Here is a 21,479-nt window from a genome sequence, read left to right on the forward strand (position 1 = left end):
TGTTCAGCTTCGGTAGCAACGGCAGCTGCCACTGAAATTAAATCCTCCAATCAATTTAAAACGCAACGAAAACAAGAGGAACAAAAAAATAAATAAGAAACATTTTAAATCCACGAGGGGAACCGGTTCTTATGCAAAGCAGTTTGCGTGTCGACGGTTCCCCGGGTTTTGCCTCCTTTTCGGAGCAAGTGTCTCCTTTATTTTACAGGGTATTTTTGGGGTAGGGTAAAGGGTCGGGAAATAAGTGGGTTAGAAAAATATATTCTGATTTACTTAGTTAAATGGTTTTATATATTTTTGAAGCTTTCGAAAAATATTTATATTTATTTTTAATATGTTTATTATTAGTATTACCAGTAATATTTAATAATAATTTACATTTTAATCTGCTATAAGCAGATTAGTTAATTTATTTCATTTAAATTTATTTGACTTCATTCTTTAAGGTACTCCCCATTCGACCCATTTCAAATACATCGTTCCTGTTCTCCACGTTTTCAAAGTTCCTGTCTCAATGTCTCTGTCCCAAAATGCAAAAGGTGTTCGTGTGTCGACAAACAGCAACAATAAAAACCAATCATGGACAACAACAACAACAACTGGCAGTTGGAGTTGAAATACATTTGTGCACCTGATGATCCGTGGCCAAGACGCGTGCCAAATGTGACAACAATGGATTTGAATGCACTTCGATGGGTCTGTGTCTGAAGGTGAAGTAAGGGGAATGGAAATGGAACCCAATAGAGGAGGTAAGTATCATAAAGTATTCAGGCGGAAGGGGATTCCCCTGAAAGTGGAGTGGTGTTTACGGAACATATGCATGTTCCTTGTCTGGCGGAAATCGAAAGTTGGTGTGTCCCCTGGAGCAGGTTTCCCCCCAAATTGCACAAAGAATAAAGGAAATAAACTAGACCAAAGTAGTTGCTGATGATTATTGCTTATGACAGCTATAACGATCGAAGATATGGAGTGCTTTATGTCTATTTTTTATAGTATACAAAAGAACTTGAAATACGATTTAACATGCACATGTTGATTGTTTTTTTTTAGATTTTCTGTAAACCGATTTAAACTATTTTATATATTTCTTTCGGCTTATATTTCCAACAAATAAGTTTACCCAATTTAATATATAAATTACTTCTCGATTCAATCATTTTTTATATTTTAAATTATAATGAATTGCACCAAATAAAGTAAACAAATACTTTGAGACGAAAAAAAAGTTAATGAGTTATAAAAACATTTGTTCATTTTGTAATTATAATTTGATAATTCAGTCAACCATTCGTATTAATTTTTTTCACATTCTGACTTGGCTTTCATCAATTTGAAATTCAAACCATATTTAATTTTCTATTTCTATATAATTACTTTCGATTGACTGCTTATCTGTTTGAATTAATGCCCTGAATTTACATAAAAAGTCTGTTTTTGTGAATAAAAAACACAAATTGTAAGCAATTAATACCGAAGCTTTTTTTACTAGCTTATTAGCTAAGCAATTCCAGATTAAATTGCTTTAATTCGGTGGCTAAACAACAGAAAAACCAGATGGTATAAGCATATTAGACTACGCAGTATCCTTCGGCTACATATTATATAAATAAAATGATTATAAATAATAAATAATATTAAAATAAAATAATCCTATAATAAATTACTGGTTTACATTCCTATAAGAAAAATATGAAATAATTACTTAAATTAGCTAAAGAACTGCACCTTAATATACTTAAGCTTAGAATATTATACAAATACCCTAATACTTAAGTTGAACAAAAGCATACCCAAATATTTCAATTTACAAAAGTTAATTATGGAATTTTTTCTTGACCATGACAAATATTTAATCTCCTTTGGCTTTCAATTAATTACGTTTTTTTTAGGGCTCACCTGGATAATGTTATAATATGAAAGCACATTATGTATGCAGGGACAGCAGCGATTTGGAGTGAAAAGTTCGCAACATTAACGAACCATTAACAAGTTGGGGCCAATAAATTTGTATTATGGCCAATTAAAAGCAAATAAAATTGGCAACAAGACGGCATAAAAAATGAGCGCAAATGCCCAACAAATTTCGATTAGGAGGGAAGTTTTTTCTTCCATTTCTTTTTTTGGGTTTGTCGTGTGGCTGGCCACGCCTCCTTTGCCACTGCCGCCCCTTGGTCACCCGCTCATCAACTCCACTTACACATTTGCGCCGCAAAATGTTGCCACTGTTTTCCGCTGCAGCACGTTGCATTGATTTATTGTGGCTGAATTAGAAGTCAGCAGATAACGAGCCACCAGCGGCGGCACGGCGGAGGAAGGGAAAGCGGCTGGGGGAAAGCGGGACAGCAGGACCAGGAGCCGGAACCGGACCAAGGACGGGGCAGGCAGAGAGCGGGCACCACCGAGAAGCCGAGGAGCATCATTGCAAAAGGCAATCCCATTGTTCTAGATACAAAATAGGCGGCAGTTTCCCAACTGCAGACAGTGGGGAAAACCGAAAATTAACAGGTAAATATTAAAAAAGTGGAATAACAAAATAAAATTTATAAGCTATTAAGATTTTATATAATTAATATTAACTATTAATAGATTTAACAAACTAATATTAGCATACAAAGTTACTTATAACCGAGCACAGGCTGCGGAGGCCTTCGAATTTACTACTTTACAAGACTGGAAATATGGTAATATTTACAATTAGGAATATATCACTTACAAAACCTAAAACCCTTTAAAATAATTTATTAATAAAATCATTCAAGCCAATTGTAGAAAGCTTTTATGCTGTTTAATTTGTGTCCTTTGAATTGCTTAATATTTAATAAAAAATAAAGAAAAAACCCTTTGTAAAAGAAATTGAGGTCTATGAATTATTCAGAAATGAATTTCCTAATTATAAAATAAGATAATAAAATATATAATATAATACATTATTCCATGTTATTTTTAGAAAGGCTTTATAAGATTAATTGAATATTAACAGACTATAAAAGATTTGTCAGAATATTATCAGAATATAAATATAAAGAACTACTTATATTTAAATAATTAAATATAAACACACTACAGCCTAATGCCACCCCTAATTTATATTAAATTAATATTGCCCTTTACAGGGTATTATAATGTTAGTCAAAAGCTTGTAACCCCGTAAGGAGTCATTTCCGACCCTATAAATCATATATATTCTGTATCAGGATCAAAAGCTGAATCGATCTAGCCATATTCGAATAAAATTTAATTTTTTCAAAATTTTGAAAATTTTATAAGGGGTTAACATTTAAAAAATGAGCAAAAATATATATTTTTTTAAATTTAAATTGAGTATGCAGATTTATTAATATAATAAAAACTAACTTACGAATGCTTTCCGATTTAAAATTAATGCTTTTTTGGCTTAGTTATGAGATTTTTAAATTGTCAAATTTAATATATTTTGCCAAAAAAAAATGTTCTTGTAAAAATATCAATAAGTATTGATTCATAAAAAGCGAATGTTTTAAGTTTAGTTACGATCGAATTTCAAATCGATCCCATAATTGATTACAAAACTGAAAAGGTATAGAAGCTTGAGCTAGCCGTAGATAGTTTATTTTATAATTTATATTTCTACCCAGAATTATTGAAACGACACCCACTGTTCTTGACCCGGGACTCGACTCGCTGGCATCGTTGGCCCGAAGCAACTTAATACGCACGCGTAATCGTATATTTATTTAAATTTATTGCCGCCAGCTAGAAAATTTAGCTACCGTACAGCTTGAACTCGCTCTGTGTCTGAGTGGAAAGCGGAAAGTGGAAAAGGGGAGGCCAGTGGAAACTTGGGGAAATCGGTGGAGGAGGGGGACCGAGAGCCAGCCGGAGAGCCAAGGGAGATCGTTGGCACTAAAGTGAATTTCTTTTGTGCGCTCTCGACGCGTCTACGTGCAGCATAAGAAATATTCAATTAATCACACTTTATGGTTTAGTTCAACATTTGTTGCAATTTTTCTAGCTTTGCTCTTGACGCTTTATTACAATTGTTATTTGCCACTCAGCTCAGCTCAGCAGCTCCTTCCCTTTCCTGATTTTGCAGCTTGTTTCGCCATGTTTCCAACTTGTAAGCAATTAAATTTGTGCGTATGTGAAAGGAGGGGGCGGGATGGGATTGTGAGCATGACTTTCAGCTTTGCTTAATTAATTGCACTCAGAGCAAAGCTCTAGCTAGTTGTTGCTTCGTTGCTCTCTCCTTTCTAGCCAGGATATCCTGGCCCCGGCCAGAGAGTCCCTGTCTCATCCACATGTCCACTCTGGTATTTATTCTGCTCGGTTTTAAGACATTAAGCATTTGCGAGAAATACGATTAGAGGAACTTGGCCAAAAGATGCGAACATGGACCACGGAATGGATAGGGGATTGAGTACAACTTATATATATACTGAAAGTTGTGGTAATTTTTGCCATTTCTTTTTGGCAATTGAATTTTCAGGGGGTTTAGGAAAAGAGTAAAAGAAAACTGTTTTGGATCTTTGAACTGCATTTAAATTAGTATATTTTTCCTGTATTTAAACTTTGCAAGAACCATTAAGTTATAAAAAATTTTATATATTACTTATAAACAAGAAAGGAAGCTAACTTCGGCACGCCGAAGTTTATATACCCTTGCAGATAGAACTTCTATGAATAAAAAACCATACAATACAAATTATATATCTTTGTGTTAAAAAACAATGAAGTAATACCTGCTTTAATTGTATTCACCTATACATATTATATTTGCAGTTTTACATTCACTGATTTGCATTTTTCCTCCACATCAAACGATCGTTTGTATGGAACCTATATGATATAGTCGTCCGATTTTCATGAAATTTACCACAAAATTTAAGACTTAAATTAAATGCCTATACCTAAAATTTGATGAAAATCAGTTGAAAACTGAAAAGGTTATAAATTTAATTGTATTAATTTCTCGATCGTTCCTATGGGAGCTGTATGATATAGTAGTCCGATTTTCATAAAATTGTATGCAAAATTGTAGAGTATAGTAAAATGGCTATATCTAAAATTTGATCCAATCCTATGGAAAACTGAAAAAGTTTAAAATTTTTTTGTAAAAATTTTCCGATCATTCCTATGGCAGCTATATGATATAGTCGTCCGACATATATACGAGTGAGAGTATATAGAAGGCTAACTACAAAGTTTCATTCAGATAGCTTCAAAACTGAGAGACTAGATTGCGTAGAAACGGACAGACGGACAGACGGACAGAAGGACAGACGGACAGACGGACAGACGGACAGACGGACATGGCTAGATCGACTCGGCTGTTGATCCTGATCAAGAATATATATACTTTATATAGTCGGAGGTGCCTCCTTCACTGCGTTGCAAACTTCTGACTGAAATTATAATACCCTGCAAGGGTATAAAAAGTATCCCAAGTGGTATACAGCATCTTGTGAAAATCTTAGATTCGTTTAACTGGAACTTTAGTTCATCCAAGAATTACCAGTTTACAATAAAGGAAACTATTTGCAATTGAATTATAGGATCGTATCAGAAATTAATTATATCTAAGCTTAAATTATTCGCATCAATATTTATAGTTGTTTTTACATGGAATTGTTTTTCCATAAATCAAAATTTAAAACTTTCATTACTAAGATAAAAAAAGCATTAATTTTAATTCGAAAAGCTTTCCTATGTTTATTTTTATCAGGTTAATAAATCTGTATTCTCAATTTAAAAGATACAAAAATTAAAGTTTTTGTAAATTTTTAAACATTTTAACAATGTAACCCCTTATAAAATTTTTAAAATTTTGAAAAAATTAAATTTTAACCAGACATAGCTAGATAGATTCGCCTGTTGATGCTGATCAAGAATTTATATGATTTATAGGGTCGGAAATGATTCCTTCACTTAGTTTTTAGCTTCTGCCTAAATTGATAATACCCTAGAAAAGGGTAAATAAAAAATAATATAAAATACTTTAAAAAGTATTTATAAACAATATTTTTTTTCTCACTATACCACCATATACTTCAATACTCTATATATTGCAGTTGCTGTTATATGGCTCTTATTTTTCTGCACAACTCATTGGCCCTCATAAAATTGAATGCATTTTCAGGGACCCCCATCGAACAATCAAATGGAAAAGTTTTCCCTCCTCCCAATGCCTGATTAGGTTGAGGTCAGTAGCAGGAGACTGGGCTGTCGGATAAAAGGGACTGCGATGTAGGGTGTGCCGCCTCGGGAGTTGAGTTCCTTTGGCCTGTAAAACTGTCGCGTGAATCACGCTAACGTGCTAATTTCCCCTCAGCTAATTTTCGCCAGCTGCCAGAGAGCTTAAGTCCCCTCACCCACCATTTCCTGATGATTTGCACATTTTTCATGCGATTTGCTATATATGTTTCTATAATTTTTTTGCGGGTTCTGCCAGACCGCGCCTAATTAGGCCCCCACTAATGGCGGGGAGTCGCGCAGACTCAGCTGCAAGTCACGAAACGCCTATTTAGGCCCAATCACTCCTCTCCTTGGGCCAGTTCCCCTTTATTTTTCCCTCAGCCTGAGTTGGCAATTTTTCTCTCTTTGCATCGTAATGTTAGATTTGCATGAAATTCGAGCTCAGAAAAAAAGAGGAGGAAGAACGGAAAATCACATGAACAAAAAGTGTGGCTAAAGTAAACACAAAAATTGAGTAATTTAAGTGGTAGATAAAGGAGGAAAATTAGGAAAAAGATGTGGAGGAGGTTGGTCCATTAAAATGTACACATTGCGTAGGATGTAGTCGGATTAATTTGCACCTCATTTTGTGCCAAACAACGAATGAGAGGTGTACTACAAGTCAAGGAAGTTAATACAATATATATATAAATGATATTAAAATGTATTTAAAATATTAAATATATAAAATAAAACGTATATATATATTAATTTAATAAAATTATTCGTTTAAAAGTTCTATAAATTTGTTTCAGTTTGAGAAATTAATGCAGAAATTACTAAAACATTTTTAAAATGGAGTAGACAAAAATTATAAAATTTGGAATATTTAAATTAAAATTAAAAGAAATATTTATTATATATAATATAATATAATTATAACGAAATATATATTATAATATAAAATTATATTAATACCAAAATACCTCTTCAATAAAGCTTAGGATTTAAAATCCATCATAATAACAATCAATTATCTACATTAAATATATATTTTTTGGGAAGGGTATTCTATTCTTTGCTTTCTAAAGTAACCATATCCTCCTTATTTATATATGTACATATATATATTTTTGTTGTTTTTTTCCTTTCTTAATTTATGCTTTTAATGCACTCTTAATGTGCGGCAAATGTGAAATAATTCAGGCGCTTATCATCGGTGATAATGATTAATATTGGTTGCACTTGCGCTCCTTTTGCCTTCGGACCAACTTATTTCTGGCTGTTGCGGATTTGTCAGTCGTAATTGCAAAATTAAAGCAACAAAAACAAAACTTTATAAAAATAAATGACAAATGAAAGTTGATATTTTCTGCAGCTTCATTTTGCTGTAGTTTGTTGCTTTTGTGTATATGGAAATATAATTTTGTAATTGTAATTGCCATGCATATTTAAAATGGAGGTCATGCATTGGGAAATTGATTCGGCGAGATTAATGATTGAAATACAGAGAAACGGAGACTCTCTTTCTCTCTGTGAAAAGGATATATATTTCGTTTGTTATTTTTTTTATCGCGTTTCATGCGCAATAAATGTTGAAATCGGGTTATGAAATATGCATTCTGATTAATATTGATGGGAAATGGTCAAAGGAAGAAGAGATTTTATGCATTTGCAAAAGTCCTTGATCGTAGCTGTAAAATGTTAACGTCATTTTAAAATAATTTTATGTATATTTAAACAGTTTGTTGATTGGATTTAAAAGTGTGCATATACTTTTGGTAAGTAAAAGTATTAAGTAAATAACTTATTTGAACTTCAAGAGATTTGGTTAAACCATGTAATTAGGCTTAGTTTTAAAAGATATTTAATACAAATATATTAATTATACAGTGTAAATACTAAGAAGATTGAAATATGAAATGTTTTTAAAAAATATTACCAGAGGTAACTCTAAAGTATTATATTTAAGCCCTTTTTATCGACGTATTTCATTCACAAATATCTCATACAAACACATACTCAGAGAAGGTATTCATCTGAAAAAGCTACAAATAAATATTTTAACGGATTACACAGTGTTGAACATTTCCGCAATTCTGAACTCCTGTGACGCCTTGTTTATTTTGTGGCTGCTACCTCGCTTCGATTGCGATGCCTCGCCAGGTTGAATAAATCAAATTACCGGTGGGGATCGGACTTTTAATTGCGCAACAAACATTTACAATTGTTGCCTGTCTTAACTTAACCGAAGGCCGAAGCCCCGAGAGGGAGAGGGAGGTGAGATTGGGAGCTGAAATTTCAGTCTGGGCAAAAGGAGATATGAAAAAGCCAAATGGCCAGACGCCGCATAAATTGCCATGAAGTGCAAAAGTTAAGGCTCATTAATCATAAATGTAAAGGCCTCCTGTAGCCGAGTGGGTGGTTTTTCGGTGGCTAGATGGCTTAATGGGTGGTTCAACCGGCAGACAAAAGTTGGCACAAAGACAGACTGGAACTGTAAATTGCTCGGCATTAATAGACATTCCACATTCTCCCCAACTCCCTTTACCCATCAAGTGCCAGACATTTCCATTTTTTTACAGGCTCAGCATTTTTTAAGGATTAAAAAGGCTGAAAAGTGGCTTACAATAAATGTAAATAAATAATATAATTAATGGCCTGATGAAAGTAAAAACATTTGCTGACAGATGAAGCTTTAAAAAGGGAGCTTGTTTTAAAGTCTTTGTAAAATAAGCACTCCTATAGATTTAGCAACATTTAAGCGAAATATTATTGTAATAAATTAGCACTATTTTAGAATTTGCTCACCCATCTACTTATTTTTCACTTAAGTATCCCATAACATCCCTTATTAACCTATTAATTTCAATTGCAGCTCATTTTCCACTTCAATTTTCCAGTAAATGAATAGTAGATTAAAGGAATGTCAACATCTTTTGGGTTCATATTCCACTCTGTGCAGAGGGGATGGGGTGGGTCACTCTCAAATTGAGTAACTTTATCAACTTTCCCTTTCCATCAAATGGCGGGAACTTTAACCACTCCAAAAAAGGACCCACACCCCCGCACACAGCCACACTTTTTACATGGCTTATTTAGCATAATTACAGTCCATTACCTGGTCACGCTGCCCCACACTCCGTGGCCCTTTTGCCAACCCCCCACCTCTCACCCTCACCCCTTGGAGGGTTAGGCAAATTGCCCGGCAGGCTTTCGGCCAGAGGTGCCATATGTTGTCAACTGAAAGTGGCATGTTGACCAAAATGGCCAGCCGACACCACCACCACCACCGACCAAACCCACCCCCCCCCTTGCACTGACGCCTCTGTATGACCCCCTCCTCGTTTGGCGTACTTTTTTAACCAAGGGGAAAATGTAAATTTAATGAGAGACTCGCAGCATTGCAACGGAAAATATTTAGCAAACATTATTTACATCAAAGTGCGGCAGCAGCTGCCACAAACAGCTACTGGAAAATCCTGGGCAAAATGGGGGGCCGGTCGACGTTAAATGCAGAGAAATGAATTCGATGTAGGCGTGTTCCAGATTAATCAAAAACAGAACAAATATGAACAGAGTGTTTACAAAAAAAATGCAATAGAATTAGTTGCATGGATTTATGGGTGTTATAATTGGATGGTTTCATTTTAAATTTAAAAATTTTATGGCTATCATTGTCATGGTAATAGAATAGCTTATTGTAAGTAAAGTTGTAGATATCTAAATAGGATTATAGATAATATATATCTTTGAAATTTTCTTTATATAATATATTTTGCATGACTTTCTGTATACTTTAATGCGGAAACAAAAGGTATAGGAAATACATTAATTTTTTCCGTATAAAGTACTTAAAAACTTTTAAAACTCAATTCATTTTTAGTAAATCAAGGAACATTTTCCCTGAACAATGGCAGCAACTCAATTGAATCCTTTTCAATTTGCTTAAAGTCAACCGCGGTCAGTTGGTCAATTAAAGAGTCGAATGCCCACATTACAGGCCATTGTTCGGGCCAAAAATAGGAAGGCAAAAAGTTTGGTCTAGCATTTGACATTGACTACGCTTTTTTAGCCAGTTTAATTAAAATGCAAGTAGGCAATTTATATACACTTCGTGTCCCACTGCGGAGTCAAGAGGGTGAAAAACAGAGAGGGTAAAACGGTAGGAAAAGGAGTGGAAAAATAGAGACAGAGTGGAAAAGAGAGGAAAACTCTATGTGTGTGTGTGTCCATTAGGCCGGTCCTTTTTGATTTATGTTTTTACACGCTTAAATGAACTGTGGTCGCAGCCCTCGACTGCCCCATTGAAAAGTTTCGCACATGAATGAGTTAAGCTCTCCAAAGAGCAGGAGGGAAAACCCAAAATGAAAAGCATACTGAACAGCGGAAAATATATATACATATGATATATATTTATTTGTTCCAGAAAGTTTAAAGATGCATGGGACATTCAATTTACCAATTAATTTGTTCAGTCCTCAGGATCCTTTTAAATTGATCTTATGCGAATTACTTTACAAAACGAACTAAAATTAGTTGTAGTTCAAGAAAAATGGGTATCATTTTTACATATTTTCTTTATAGTAAATATAGAATAATGGGAAAGCCTTGACTTATATTTGTCAAAACAATTTAATAGCTCAAAATAAAGCTGATTTCATTTGAACTCAATTAACCCTTCTTTAACTCTGATCAATACAATTTAAAACAATCATATGAAACCTAATTCACTTGTCTGTTTTTCCTTAAATTTATATTCATGCATTTAAGACATTAACCAGACGACTGATGCTATTTGAAATTCCTTGACCAAGTCACCCAAATAGACGATTATTTATACGGCATTTTAATGTTTTGCTTTATAGTTTCTTTTTTCCCTCTTTTTCCATCCTCGACACGCATTGCATGTGAAATGCCAACAGCTGCCTGACCTCTGACCCCCAAACCATTTCCAAATCGAATAGAAATCGATTGATAAAGCTAGACAATGCGGCGGGGGGGAGGGGAGTAGAAACGCAGTGAAACGAGCAAAAATGCATTGTCAAACTATCAAATTCTTAAATTGCAACTGACAATCAAGTCACGTGCAACACAGTGAGCCAAGTCACGGAAAAGAAGAGAAAAGTGTGGGTGGATGTGGCATCGGGAAAGTGGATTTTTTTTTGTTTTTGGTTGCTGTGGCAACCTCCAACTATCTTAAAAGAAGAATTATATTTTGTTTCTATTATGAAATGTAAGCTTAAATTGTGAAGTAACATCTCACAATGTAAATTGTATAAAAATGTGCAAGTTTAAGACTCAAATGTATACAGAAATAAAATAAAATATAGGCAAGTTTATGAAAAATTTCCCATGAAATCAGTAAGCAGGTTAAATATATATATTTATCCAATCAACTCTGTTTATTTCGGGTCATTCAAATTAGGATCGCTTGACCAAGAAAACAAAACCGAAACCAAAAGGTAAATGAGTAAAAACTTCGAAGGGCAGCGAAGCCACTTTCATTTTGCGGTCGAGCAAAGTTTCCAATTTGCACTGAGATATTTAAACTCTAATTAAAATGCAGAAACGGGAGCCAAGGAAACTGCGGGATGCTTTCGACCAACGACCAAAGCCTGCACTCATTCTTATTTAGATAAACAACTTTAACTCAATTTGCAGCAGCTGCCCCGAAAAAATATTTACACAGGTCTAATTGAATTTTCAATTAAGACGCGTTGCAAATGCCCGGCGCAGCCCCAAACGGGGAAAAATGGCAAGGAAACGAAAACGAAAATGAAAATGAAAATGAAAACGAATCCCGAAGCAAGCCAAATGAGGCATACAACAAATATTAAGCATACGCCGTGTGCAACCGCAAAAGTGCAAAAAGGGATGGATGTAAAAAATGAGTGTAGCAGCGAGTGGCAGTAAAGGAAATCCATTAGCCAAAGTGTGCAAATATAAAAGCGAGATATATCTACCTTTTTTCGGGCCTAGGCGCAAATGAAACCAACGACATGCAAATAAACAAGTTTTTCCTCCCCCACCCACACAAAAAAAATACACACACACCGAAATACATACGCAAAAAGTTAACAAAAAAAAGGAAGATGGGGAGTATGGAAAAATGAAAACCCGACGAAGCAAAATGCGCCATCAACAGTCAGATTTGCATGTTCCTGATAGGAAGGTGGGATTTTGGGTAGGTCCTGCGAAAAGGAGTAGTGTAGAGTGTGAAAACCAGGAAGTTGAGTGTGGAGCAGGAGGAGGTTTGCAATGGTGCTGTCCAGCTCCTCTAATATTATAGCTATTTATGTTGTGGAAAATTTCAGGGAAATTAGAAAAATTATAGAACATATACCATAACATAAAGAACATATACCATTTCTAATACCTAACAAAGGCTCTATTTAAACTTAAGGGTGAGCAATTTCTAACTTAAATATAAACTTCATTATCCCTATATTATAATAAACATATTCCGTTAAAATTCAAATCAAAACAAAAGCTTAAAACGATATAAAATACGAAGAACCCCCTAAATTTAAAATATATTTTAGGCAACTACGAAATAACTTAAAATTGTATATAAGTATTTGGATAAATATATTGAAAGGTTAAATAATACATATTTATTGCATATTAAACATTTTCCCTAACAATTATAGTAATTTACAATGCAAAACACATTCAAAATTTCCTCAAATTTATTCTAAACTGGCAACAATTCATCGTATACGTTATTGGAAAAATATATTAATCAATATCTATCTATATATTGCAAATTAAATCACCATAAATGTTATCTAAGACTTGTAATAATTTACATTGAATTAAACATATATTTTCCCCCAATTTTAGCTCTAAAATGGCTAAAATCCTGCGCATCTTTGGGCCGAAACACACACACACACACATGCTAGCCATAAAAGTTTACAAGTGCGAAATTGCATTTCATGAAAGTGTCCTTGGCTTTACTATGAGAACACAAATTCGTGTTCCTTTTTTTTCTCATATTCGTATTTGGTTTTTGTTGTTGTTGTTTGACCTTTTTTTTAATCTTATTCGTCGTTTTTTTTACCGGCTGCCTTAGTCGCCGCCAACGCTTTTTAAATTCACTTATTCAAATTTTCTTTTAGGCGGCCACACCGGCAAAGGCACATGCATTGTTTGGACATGTCACGTGCATAACGAATTTGTTACCGAAATCTGTTTTTGATTTAGTGAACAGCTTGCACTTTTTCAGCACTCACCGCCTTTGAGAATCCTTTTTTAGTTTTTTTATGCCTTTTTTTGTTCAATTTGTATACCCTTACAGGGTACTCTAAGTTTAGTCAGAAGATTAGAATGCATTTCCGACCCTATAAGTCATATATATTATTAATCAGTATTTAAAGCTGAATCGATCTAGCTATATCCGGCAGTTTTTAAGGGGTTGTTGCATCGTGAAAATTTGACAAAAAAAATTTTATTTTTAAAATTAAAGAAAGTATGCAGATTTGTTTGCCGTAAAAAAACTAGCCCATAACAATTCCATAACTTTCCAATTCGAAATTACCACATTTTTGTCTTATTTATGAGAGTTGAAAATCTTTGATTTAAACAAAAAATTATCATATTGAAGTACGAATTTAATATACCTAAAAAACACTTATATTAGGCTTGAGATTTATGCATGTTTGTCTGAAATATGATCCTACGGCTAACTTTAAGGGTATACCAACTTCGGCTTCTCGGAGTTATCTTCATTTATTGATTTGAGAACTTGAAATAAATTGAATTTGTCAATGTTTGGCCGAAAGCCCAAAGCAAAAATGGCGTACAGATATGGCAGCTAAAGGGTACCTTCCTAACCTTTAAGATTTATGAAACAAAAGTACATAAAATAATAGTATTCAGTTTGAAATAAGTTAATTTTAAGGAAGTCTAATCTATAGTCTAGATACAATAATAAAATGGTTTATATATATAACAACATTGTATTGATATTTTAAATACTAAATACAAACACTTTCATTAAACAATTGATGGCTAATTACAAATCAACTTTTAGCAACAAATTCTACTTAATGGCTTGTGCTACACTACTTAACTGGTAATCAAGGACTTTCTGCCAAAAATAAAACTTTTTTTCGCCAATGCTTCGACTTCGATCAAATCAGCATTTTTAGCTGGCCTGATTAATGGGCTTCTGTCCAGAAATCAATCAATTGGCCAAACAAAGTTTCATTGCCCACTCGTTTGCTTAGATTTTTATTGCTTTCGCCAGCAATCTCACTCTTTAATTTTAGCAGCCTTTGGCTGCTACCCTGTGCTGCTAGGTGTCAGGGGTATATTGGTTTTGTGATAAATATGTATATAAAGTTACAACTTAATCCTAAAAATACCACAGAAACAAGACAATTGAAAGTATCTTGTAAACCTTAGAATATTTTACCAAAAATCATTCTTTTGACTTTGCAACCGGTGCTTCTTCTACAGATTAATGGGTACTCAAGTGGTCTTAGAACTTGACTTGGCATTCTTTGCTGGTCCCTATTTTTACCAACAGAGTGGAGTGTAAATGCGGCACGAGTGGACCTAATTAACACGTCCATACATCAATCATCTGGCCAGCGAAGGAAGTTCAGCGATGCGGATTATTGTGCGTAAATTACTTAGCTAGATGTGTGTGTGTGTGTGTTTGAGGATTCTGATGAAAGAAAAAGGAGAAGAGAAATGGCACGTGACCTTTGACACCAACCTTAAAGCTAGCTTTAAGTTTCCCAACGCCCAACGTCATTGTCGCGGTCTGTCATGTTAAGTTTTCCGCTGCCCGAGAACTTGTTCCCATGCTAAACTGTCAGTTTGCATTTTGTTGCACGCAGCAACACACGGGGTGGTGGTGAGTGCGGGTTTTTCCAGATGGGGCAAGATGGGGATTTGGGGCGGTGGTGAAATGGAAGGGGCGTGGCATGGGGTCAGCCCGAAGCTGCTGCCGCTGCCGCTGCGTCGCTTATAAATGACATGACATCAAAGCGTAACAAGCGGCACTAAATCTAAACGATGCATGCGTATACAGACAGTACTTGAGATGTTTACACTGAAAGGAATTTAATTTTTATATATTTAAAATATATTTATAGTTTAAAATTTATTCAAACCATATATAACACATAATATAACAATTAAAGCCTTATTTATTTCTGCTTAAATAACATAAAACATGAGGAGACTTTTGTACCTTGCTCTTCTGTTGCTTTTAGAAAGATTTTCTATCTATGAAATTTCCCTTGGGTGTAACATTATTAATATTTATTTTTTATATCCAATTTTAATATATTTTTCTCAGTGTAGAACGCTCACACAAGCACGACTGCACACTCACAGACGGACAGCTGTCGAGCTGTTAAGTCTACGCTGGACAGAAAGGATGGCTCCGTTCCGTTTATGGGCCAAAAAGGGGATGTGGTCAGGAGCCGATTTTGTGGGGCTGCTTTTGGTTTCAGTTTTAGTTCCAAATTTGTTCTCCTATTCGCTTTTAAAAGGTCGTCAAAGTGTACGGAAATTCAATCAAATTTATCATCAGCCAGTAACTTTATAACTTTAAATATTAGAAGCGAGTTCTACCTTGCCAAGTAATGTTTAAAATTAATGCATAAATCAGTAAAAATAATAGTTAGATGAAATAGTTATATGAAACATTCAAACTAGAAAATAGTACATAGACTTCCTTTTAAAAATCTAATTTAAATATATCTCAAATCATCAAAACTGAAAATCAAATTCTCCTGCGATTTTCACAGCTTTAAACATTTTTCTGACCCACAAATAAAAATTAAGAAAAAGCGGTTATTTGAGAGCCGTTTGTCACGGGAAAAAATTGAAAATTTTAACGCCACAAAATCAAAGAAAATATTTATGCCAATAACCTTTTGACAGGTAAAAACATATAATTTCGTGTGCATATTTATTTTGGCTATCACGCATAAATTTAATCGCACAAGCTGGCCAAGAAAAAAATACCCTAAATTATAGTCATTTGTCAGGTTCATCTATATACTGAATTTGTGTATTTAATGTTATTTTTTAGCTCAACTCGCTTTCACAGAAGAGTTGTGCAAACAAAGGCTGACCAGCCTGGAATTTTCGGTATGTGAAATTCTCCTTTACTGTGAGCATAAAAAAAATCAACATCAATTGGATATATACAAAAAAAAAGAAAAACAAAAGTGGAAAAGTGGAAAACAAATCCAATCTATGACCAGGTTTCAGTCAGTCAGTCAGCCGGTTTTGCAAGTGCTGAAGAGAAATTCAAATATTGCAGAATAATTGTTGAAATGAAAGTATTTTCGATATTATTCTATTTTGTTTATTGTTTCGTGTTACATTGTTGCACAAACACACTCCGTTTCAAAGGGTTTTAGCTTCATATATCCCTGTATTCTATACAATTGAAAAACAAAAGATATGTGAACTCAATATGTATTTTCTCTGGAATAACAAAACCTACTGATGAATAAGTTTTAATAAATCCGAGATGTGCTCTTAGTTTTGAATATTTTACTAAGAACAAACTGTACCCTTAGTTAGATGAGAAGTCTTGTAATTTTAAGATTTATATGAAAAACAAAGAAAGGAAACTTACTTCTATACCCTTGAATTTGGCAACTTAATTATTAAGAATCAATCCATTTTGGTAAGAAGAAAATAAGAAGAGAAAACACATAAAATATTTGTTCATATGAAATAAATAATGCTGATCAAATTCAAAACAATTATTTCAAAACTATAAAAAACGTAATTATTAAATTTTTATAACTAATAATAGTAGAAATACAATATATATAGTAAAACGAGGTTTGAAAAAGATATTTGTAAAAGTAAAGTTTCGTTAATTTGTCATATCTAATTGGCCAGAAATAAAAAGGTAAACAAACGCGGTTTTCCAACTCTCCAAATATCAAAATTGAGAGCCCCAAGAGTGGATCGTGTTTAATTTGTGGCGCTCTCGCTCTTAGGTTCCACTTTCAACGCGGGAGCAAAACAATAACAGAGAAGAAAAAAATTCGCGCGCGCGAGCTCAGCAAAGTTCGAGGATAAGGAAAACAAGAAAATGTTGTTGCACTCACCCCCACATAGATTGCGCATTGCTATAGATCCCAACGGCGAATTAGCAAACGAATCGCGGACAAATAAAGAACGAAAAAGACCTTTTACATTATCGACGGTGTTGCACACACTTAACACACACATTTCCTACACATTTGTTGCACTTGCACATAAAAAAAACAACAAAAATGAATCAGCCAACAAATCACACACTGATCTTAACTCTAAATACATAAATAGAAAAAAGCGAAAACACGACTGCGTCCCAGCTGCCCCCACTTCACTTATACTTTACACTGTGGGGCTCACTGTTTTCCCGCACTTTTGGCACCTGCCACTGGTTTTTACGCTGTAATTTTCAAGTTATTTCACATTTTACCGGCGCGGAGGTCTTTTCGTTCTTTTTTGTCTTTTATTTTGAAGCTAGAGATGTAATACTATACGATGGCTAGTGTTCGATGGCGGAGTATCGATCTAGTACTTTGACTATCGATATTGTCCCCAATTTTACATCGACAGGTGGAGCAACTAAGTTCCAACAGCGACCGGGAGAGGGAGAGTTCGTTCAGCGATTTTGGAGCGCGGCGATGTTTTTACGATGTTTCGCGATGTTTGGGAGAGAGGAAATGCTTGCGATATTGTCAATATCAGCTGGCTACTTCCGGTTTCGACCTGGTCTGAAGAAATGAACCATTTTGTATGTGATGGATAGTTTCTAGCTTGTATCTAATTTTCCTAATTCGGTCAAAATGGGTCTATAAATAGATAATTGATAAATAAAAAATAAATGATCGGAAATTAAAAGAAAATATTTATAATATAATTATTATAATTATACTATAATTAAAATTACAATTATATTATATATATTATTATTATTAAAAATATATTGTATAATATTATATATTATTTAATTATATTAAAATATTAGGATATAATAAATAAAATAAAACCACTTGAATAAAAATAAAAAATAATCAAACGAATTGAAAAGAATTCTCAACTTTATTACCAACTTGTCTTTGGTAATTTAATATCTGCATTTCTTCAAGTGAATGTTTTTGCGCCCACTTCCGGTTCAAGTTGTGAATTATAACACCGTAGTGAAACAGATATATATATACGTATATAAGCATGATGTATATGTACTTTGGGGCTACAAAAGTTTTTCAACTGGGCAAAAAGTTGAGGCCGTGTTAAGCCAAACTAGTTTAGCCATGGGATTTTTGCACTTCTTGTAGCCAGGAAATGTTTACATATGCGCATAAAGATGCACCCTGTCCTTTTCCCTTCCTTTTCTCCCGGGTCTAAGCTTTGGCGAGGATATCCTGCAGGATTCTCCGAGTTCCGAAGAAAAGCGTCAAGTGTCGGCGGGTCGTGTGAAACTTTGTTCCATTTGTTATGCTCGTAAATTGTGGACACTGAGAGGCCAAGATAATCTCATTTGCGCCCAAGTAGGCAGTTTTCCAAACATATCAAGTATGTGCAAACAAACGAGGATAATTACACTTGTGAATATAATGCCAAAGTTGGATTATTATTAAAAAAAAAAAAAATACCTAAAGCAGTAATGAGTCTTTAGAAATTGTTTAGAGTAAAAGAAAAATCTTAATTGCATTCCAATGTGTAGTACAAATTAAAGGATCATAATTTCTTTTACTCTAATTAGATTAATATAATTTTTTACTGACCTTGTAAAAGGTTCATTGTCATGGCATTACCAAAATATTTTATATAAAATATTAAACGTTCTATTTCAATTCCAAAACTTAATAAATAAGCCGTGACTATCTCTAATCAATCAACAAAATTAAATTGCGGCTAACTAATGTGTTCATTTGGTAAATTTAGCTTGTCAGAAATAATTATTATAAATTTTCATGCATAATGAACACAAAAGTATAAAAATGGGGATGATAAAAAGCTGAATTCAGAGAGAGTTTTCCGTTAACAGCAAGCGTTTGAAAAAATGAATAATATTTTGTGGATATTTTTAATAATTGCAACTACAGCAAATGTTCAGGCATATAAAAGTCAGTACTTAATTCAGTATTTAATTGAAATAAATTAATTCATTTTTAAACAGAATACGGACGTGATTGTCGGGATATTTCGTGTGCGCCAGGAGACAGATGTGTTATATCAAAGGAGATCTGTACAGGATCAAAGCGTGAGGGCGATGAATGCGGAGAATATCCTACTTGTGAAGCAAAGGATCAATACTCTTCGAACTCAGGTTAACTTTATTTTCTTTTTAATTTAAGCAACTATTTATCTTAAATTAAAACAGATTCTGAGGATCGTACAAAACGCCAAGCAAATCAACAAGGATACGGAATGGGTGGAAGCGGAATGGGTAGAGGAAATGGAATGAATGGAGGTAATGGAAACGGTGGCAACGGAATGGGTGGCAACGGAATGAATGGAATGGGAGGACGTGGGGGAAATGGCATGGGTGGCAACATGGGTGGGGGATACACCGGAGGAATGGGCGGTGGAAATGGAATGGGTGGAAGAGGAGGATATGGCAACGGAATGGGTGGCAATGGAATGGGAGGTAATGGTAACGGAATGGGTGGCAATGGAATGGGTTCAGGTGGAATGGGTGGTAGAGGAGGCTATGGCAACGGAATGGGTGGAAACGGAATGGGTCCTGGCGGAATGGGTGGCAATGGTATGGGAGGACGTGGCGGAAACGGAATGGGTCCTGGCGGAATGGGTGGCAATGGAATGGGACCCGGAGGTATGGGAGGATATGGAATGGGACAAGGTGGAATGGGTAATCGCGGTGGCAACGGAATGGGTGGTCCAAATGGAATGGGTGGTCCAAATAGAATGGGAGGACCAAATGGAATGGGTGGACCAAATGGTATGGGTGGACCAAATGGTATGGGTGGACCAAATAGAATGGGAGGACCAAATGGAATGGGAGGATCTGGTAATTGGCAAGGCAATTATAATGGAAATGGATCAGGTTATAATGGTAATTATCGAAATGGCGGCGGAAACTACAATCAAAGCTATACCACTTCTTCTACCACAACAACAACGAGTGGATGGTGATCGTCAAATAAAATAATGGAATAGGTAAATGAAAATGTAAATGTAATTAAATTTAATTGCTGTAATGTTTCTCAAATAAATCGTGAGTTGAGCATTGAAAATCTAGTGTATCATATATGTATTCTTTCGGTGAACGAAAATGGTAAAAAATTGCAAATACTTAAACATATTTTATGAAATTTTGCAGTACCTTCTTTAAATCCATCTAAAATCACGTCGATCATGAAGATCAATTATTTAAATATTTATTGCCTTCATAATATGCCTTATTAGTGCCAAAATATTAATATATTCATGCGTGCTTAACTCAGCAATTAAGCAGACAAAAAATACGGTGGTGTGAGAAAGGTTAAACTTCCTTCAGCTGCTGTATATTACCCAAAACCAGTCACGCCATCATGATGGAGCGGACAGCTGGCTTTCTAATAGATTGCCTTATCCTTTAATTGATTACAAATAAACACAAATGGAGGGAGTAGTAGAAGGCGGGAGAGGACTAAGGACATTTTTCTGGTCTTTATCCTGGCTACGTGCTTGCCTCTGGCTTGCGTGCATTTCCATATTTGTTTAGGAGAAGTTGGTATAGAAAAAAGGGGTGACCTGCGTGACCCTGACCTCTGGCTCGAGCCACCCCCATTCCAGAATTCTAACTCCCGATCCTGAATCCTGACCAACCCCAAGTATTTGTTTTTTCTTTTTTTTTCTTTTTGTTTGACCAGGTGCATAACAAAATCGACCAACTTCAAACTATACAAATCTTTATTAGCTGGAAAAGGCGGGGAATATAATCAATTAAAAAATGTCACTAGCTTGATATACTAGCAATTTCCGTATTCAAAAAATAAAAATAAAAATATGAAGTCCTGTTAAATGATAATCAATAAATGAAGAAACGTTTAAGATTTAATGAGAACTGTATCATTCTTAATCATCTTCATATTCAAAGTTCAGAAAAAAACTCTATAATCAACTTTGTGATCATAACCATAAAATAAAGATTGTTAAAGTCCCCATTTCTAGCTAAAAAGTTGGACCATTAATTCAATAAACCACAGCGAAATTGCTTAAGAGCCCAATTGCCTTTACGATGATTGATATCTCGATAAAATCGCCATCGGAAGCTCTCCTCTTCTCCTAACTCATACCTCATTTATTTAAACATCTAAGGAAGGTTTTCCCCTTCAGCGTTT

At 34.5% G+C, this 21,479-nt stretch overlaps 2 protein-coding genes across 3 annotated transcripts in view; one reads left to right on the plus strand and one right to left on the minus strand.

Moving 5' to 3' along the window:
• The window catches only part of beat-IIIc (beaten path IIIc), a 121,941-nt gene extending 103,960 nt beyond the window's left edge, over positions 1 to 17,981 (minus strand). For both annotated transcript variants that reach the window (XM_086835127.1, XM_086835125.1), the window contains exon 1: positions 17,247 to 17,981. The gene's annotated coding sequence lies outside the window, so the exon portion shown is untranslated. The remainder of the gene's footprint in view (positions 1 to 17,246) is intronic.
• LOC110184844 (uncharacterized) lies at positions 633 to 20,390 on the plus strand. Its single transcript, XM_086835128.1, has 3 exons — positions 633 to 749; positions 19,313 to 19,462; positions 19,517 to 20,390. The coding sequence occupies exons 1-3, from the start codon at positions 683 to 685 to the stop codon at positions 20,287 to 20,289; spliced, it is 990 nt and encodes a 329-aa protein (XP_086691254.1). The 5' UTR covers positions 633 to 682; the 3' UTR covers positions 20,290 to 20,390.
• The last annotated feature ends 1,089 nt before the right edge of the window (positions 20,391 to 21,479 follow it).

Source organism: Drosophila serrata, unplaced genomic scaffold (genome assembly GCF_035046125.1).
Source record: "Drosophila serrata isolate PLE 108 unplaced genomic scaffold, ASM3504612v1 contig_275, whole genome shotgun sequence".
NCBI lineage: Eukaryota > Metazoa > Arthropoda > Insecta > Diptera > Drosophilidae > Drosophila > Drosophila serrata.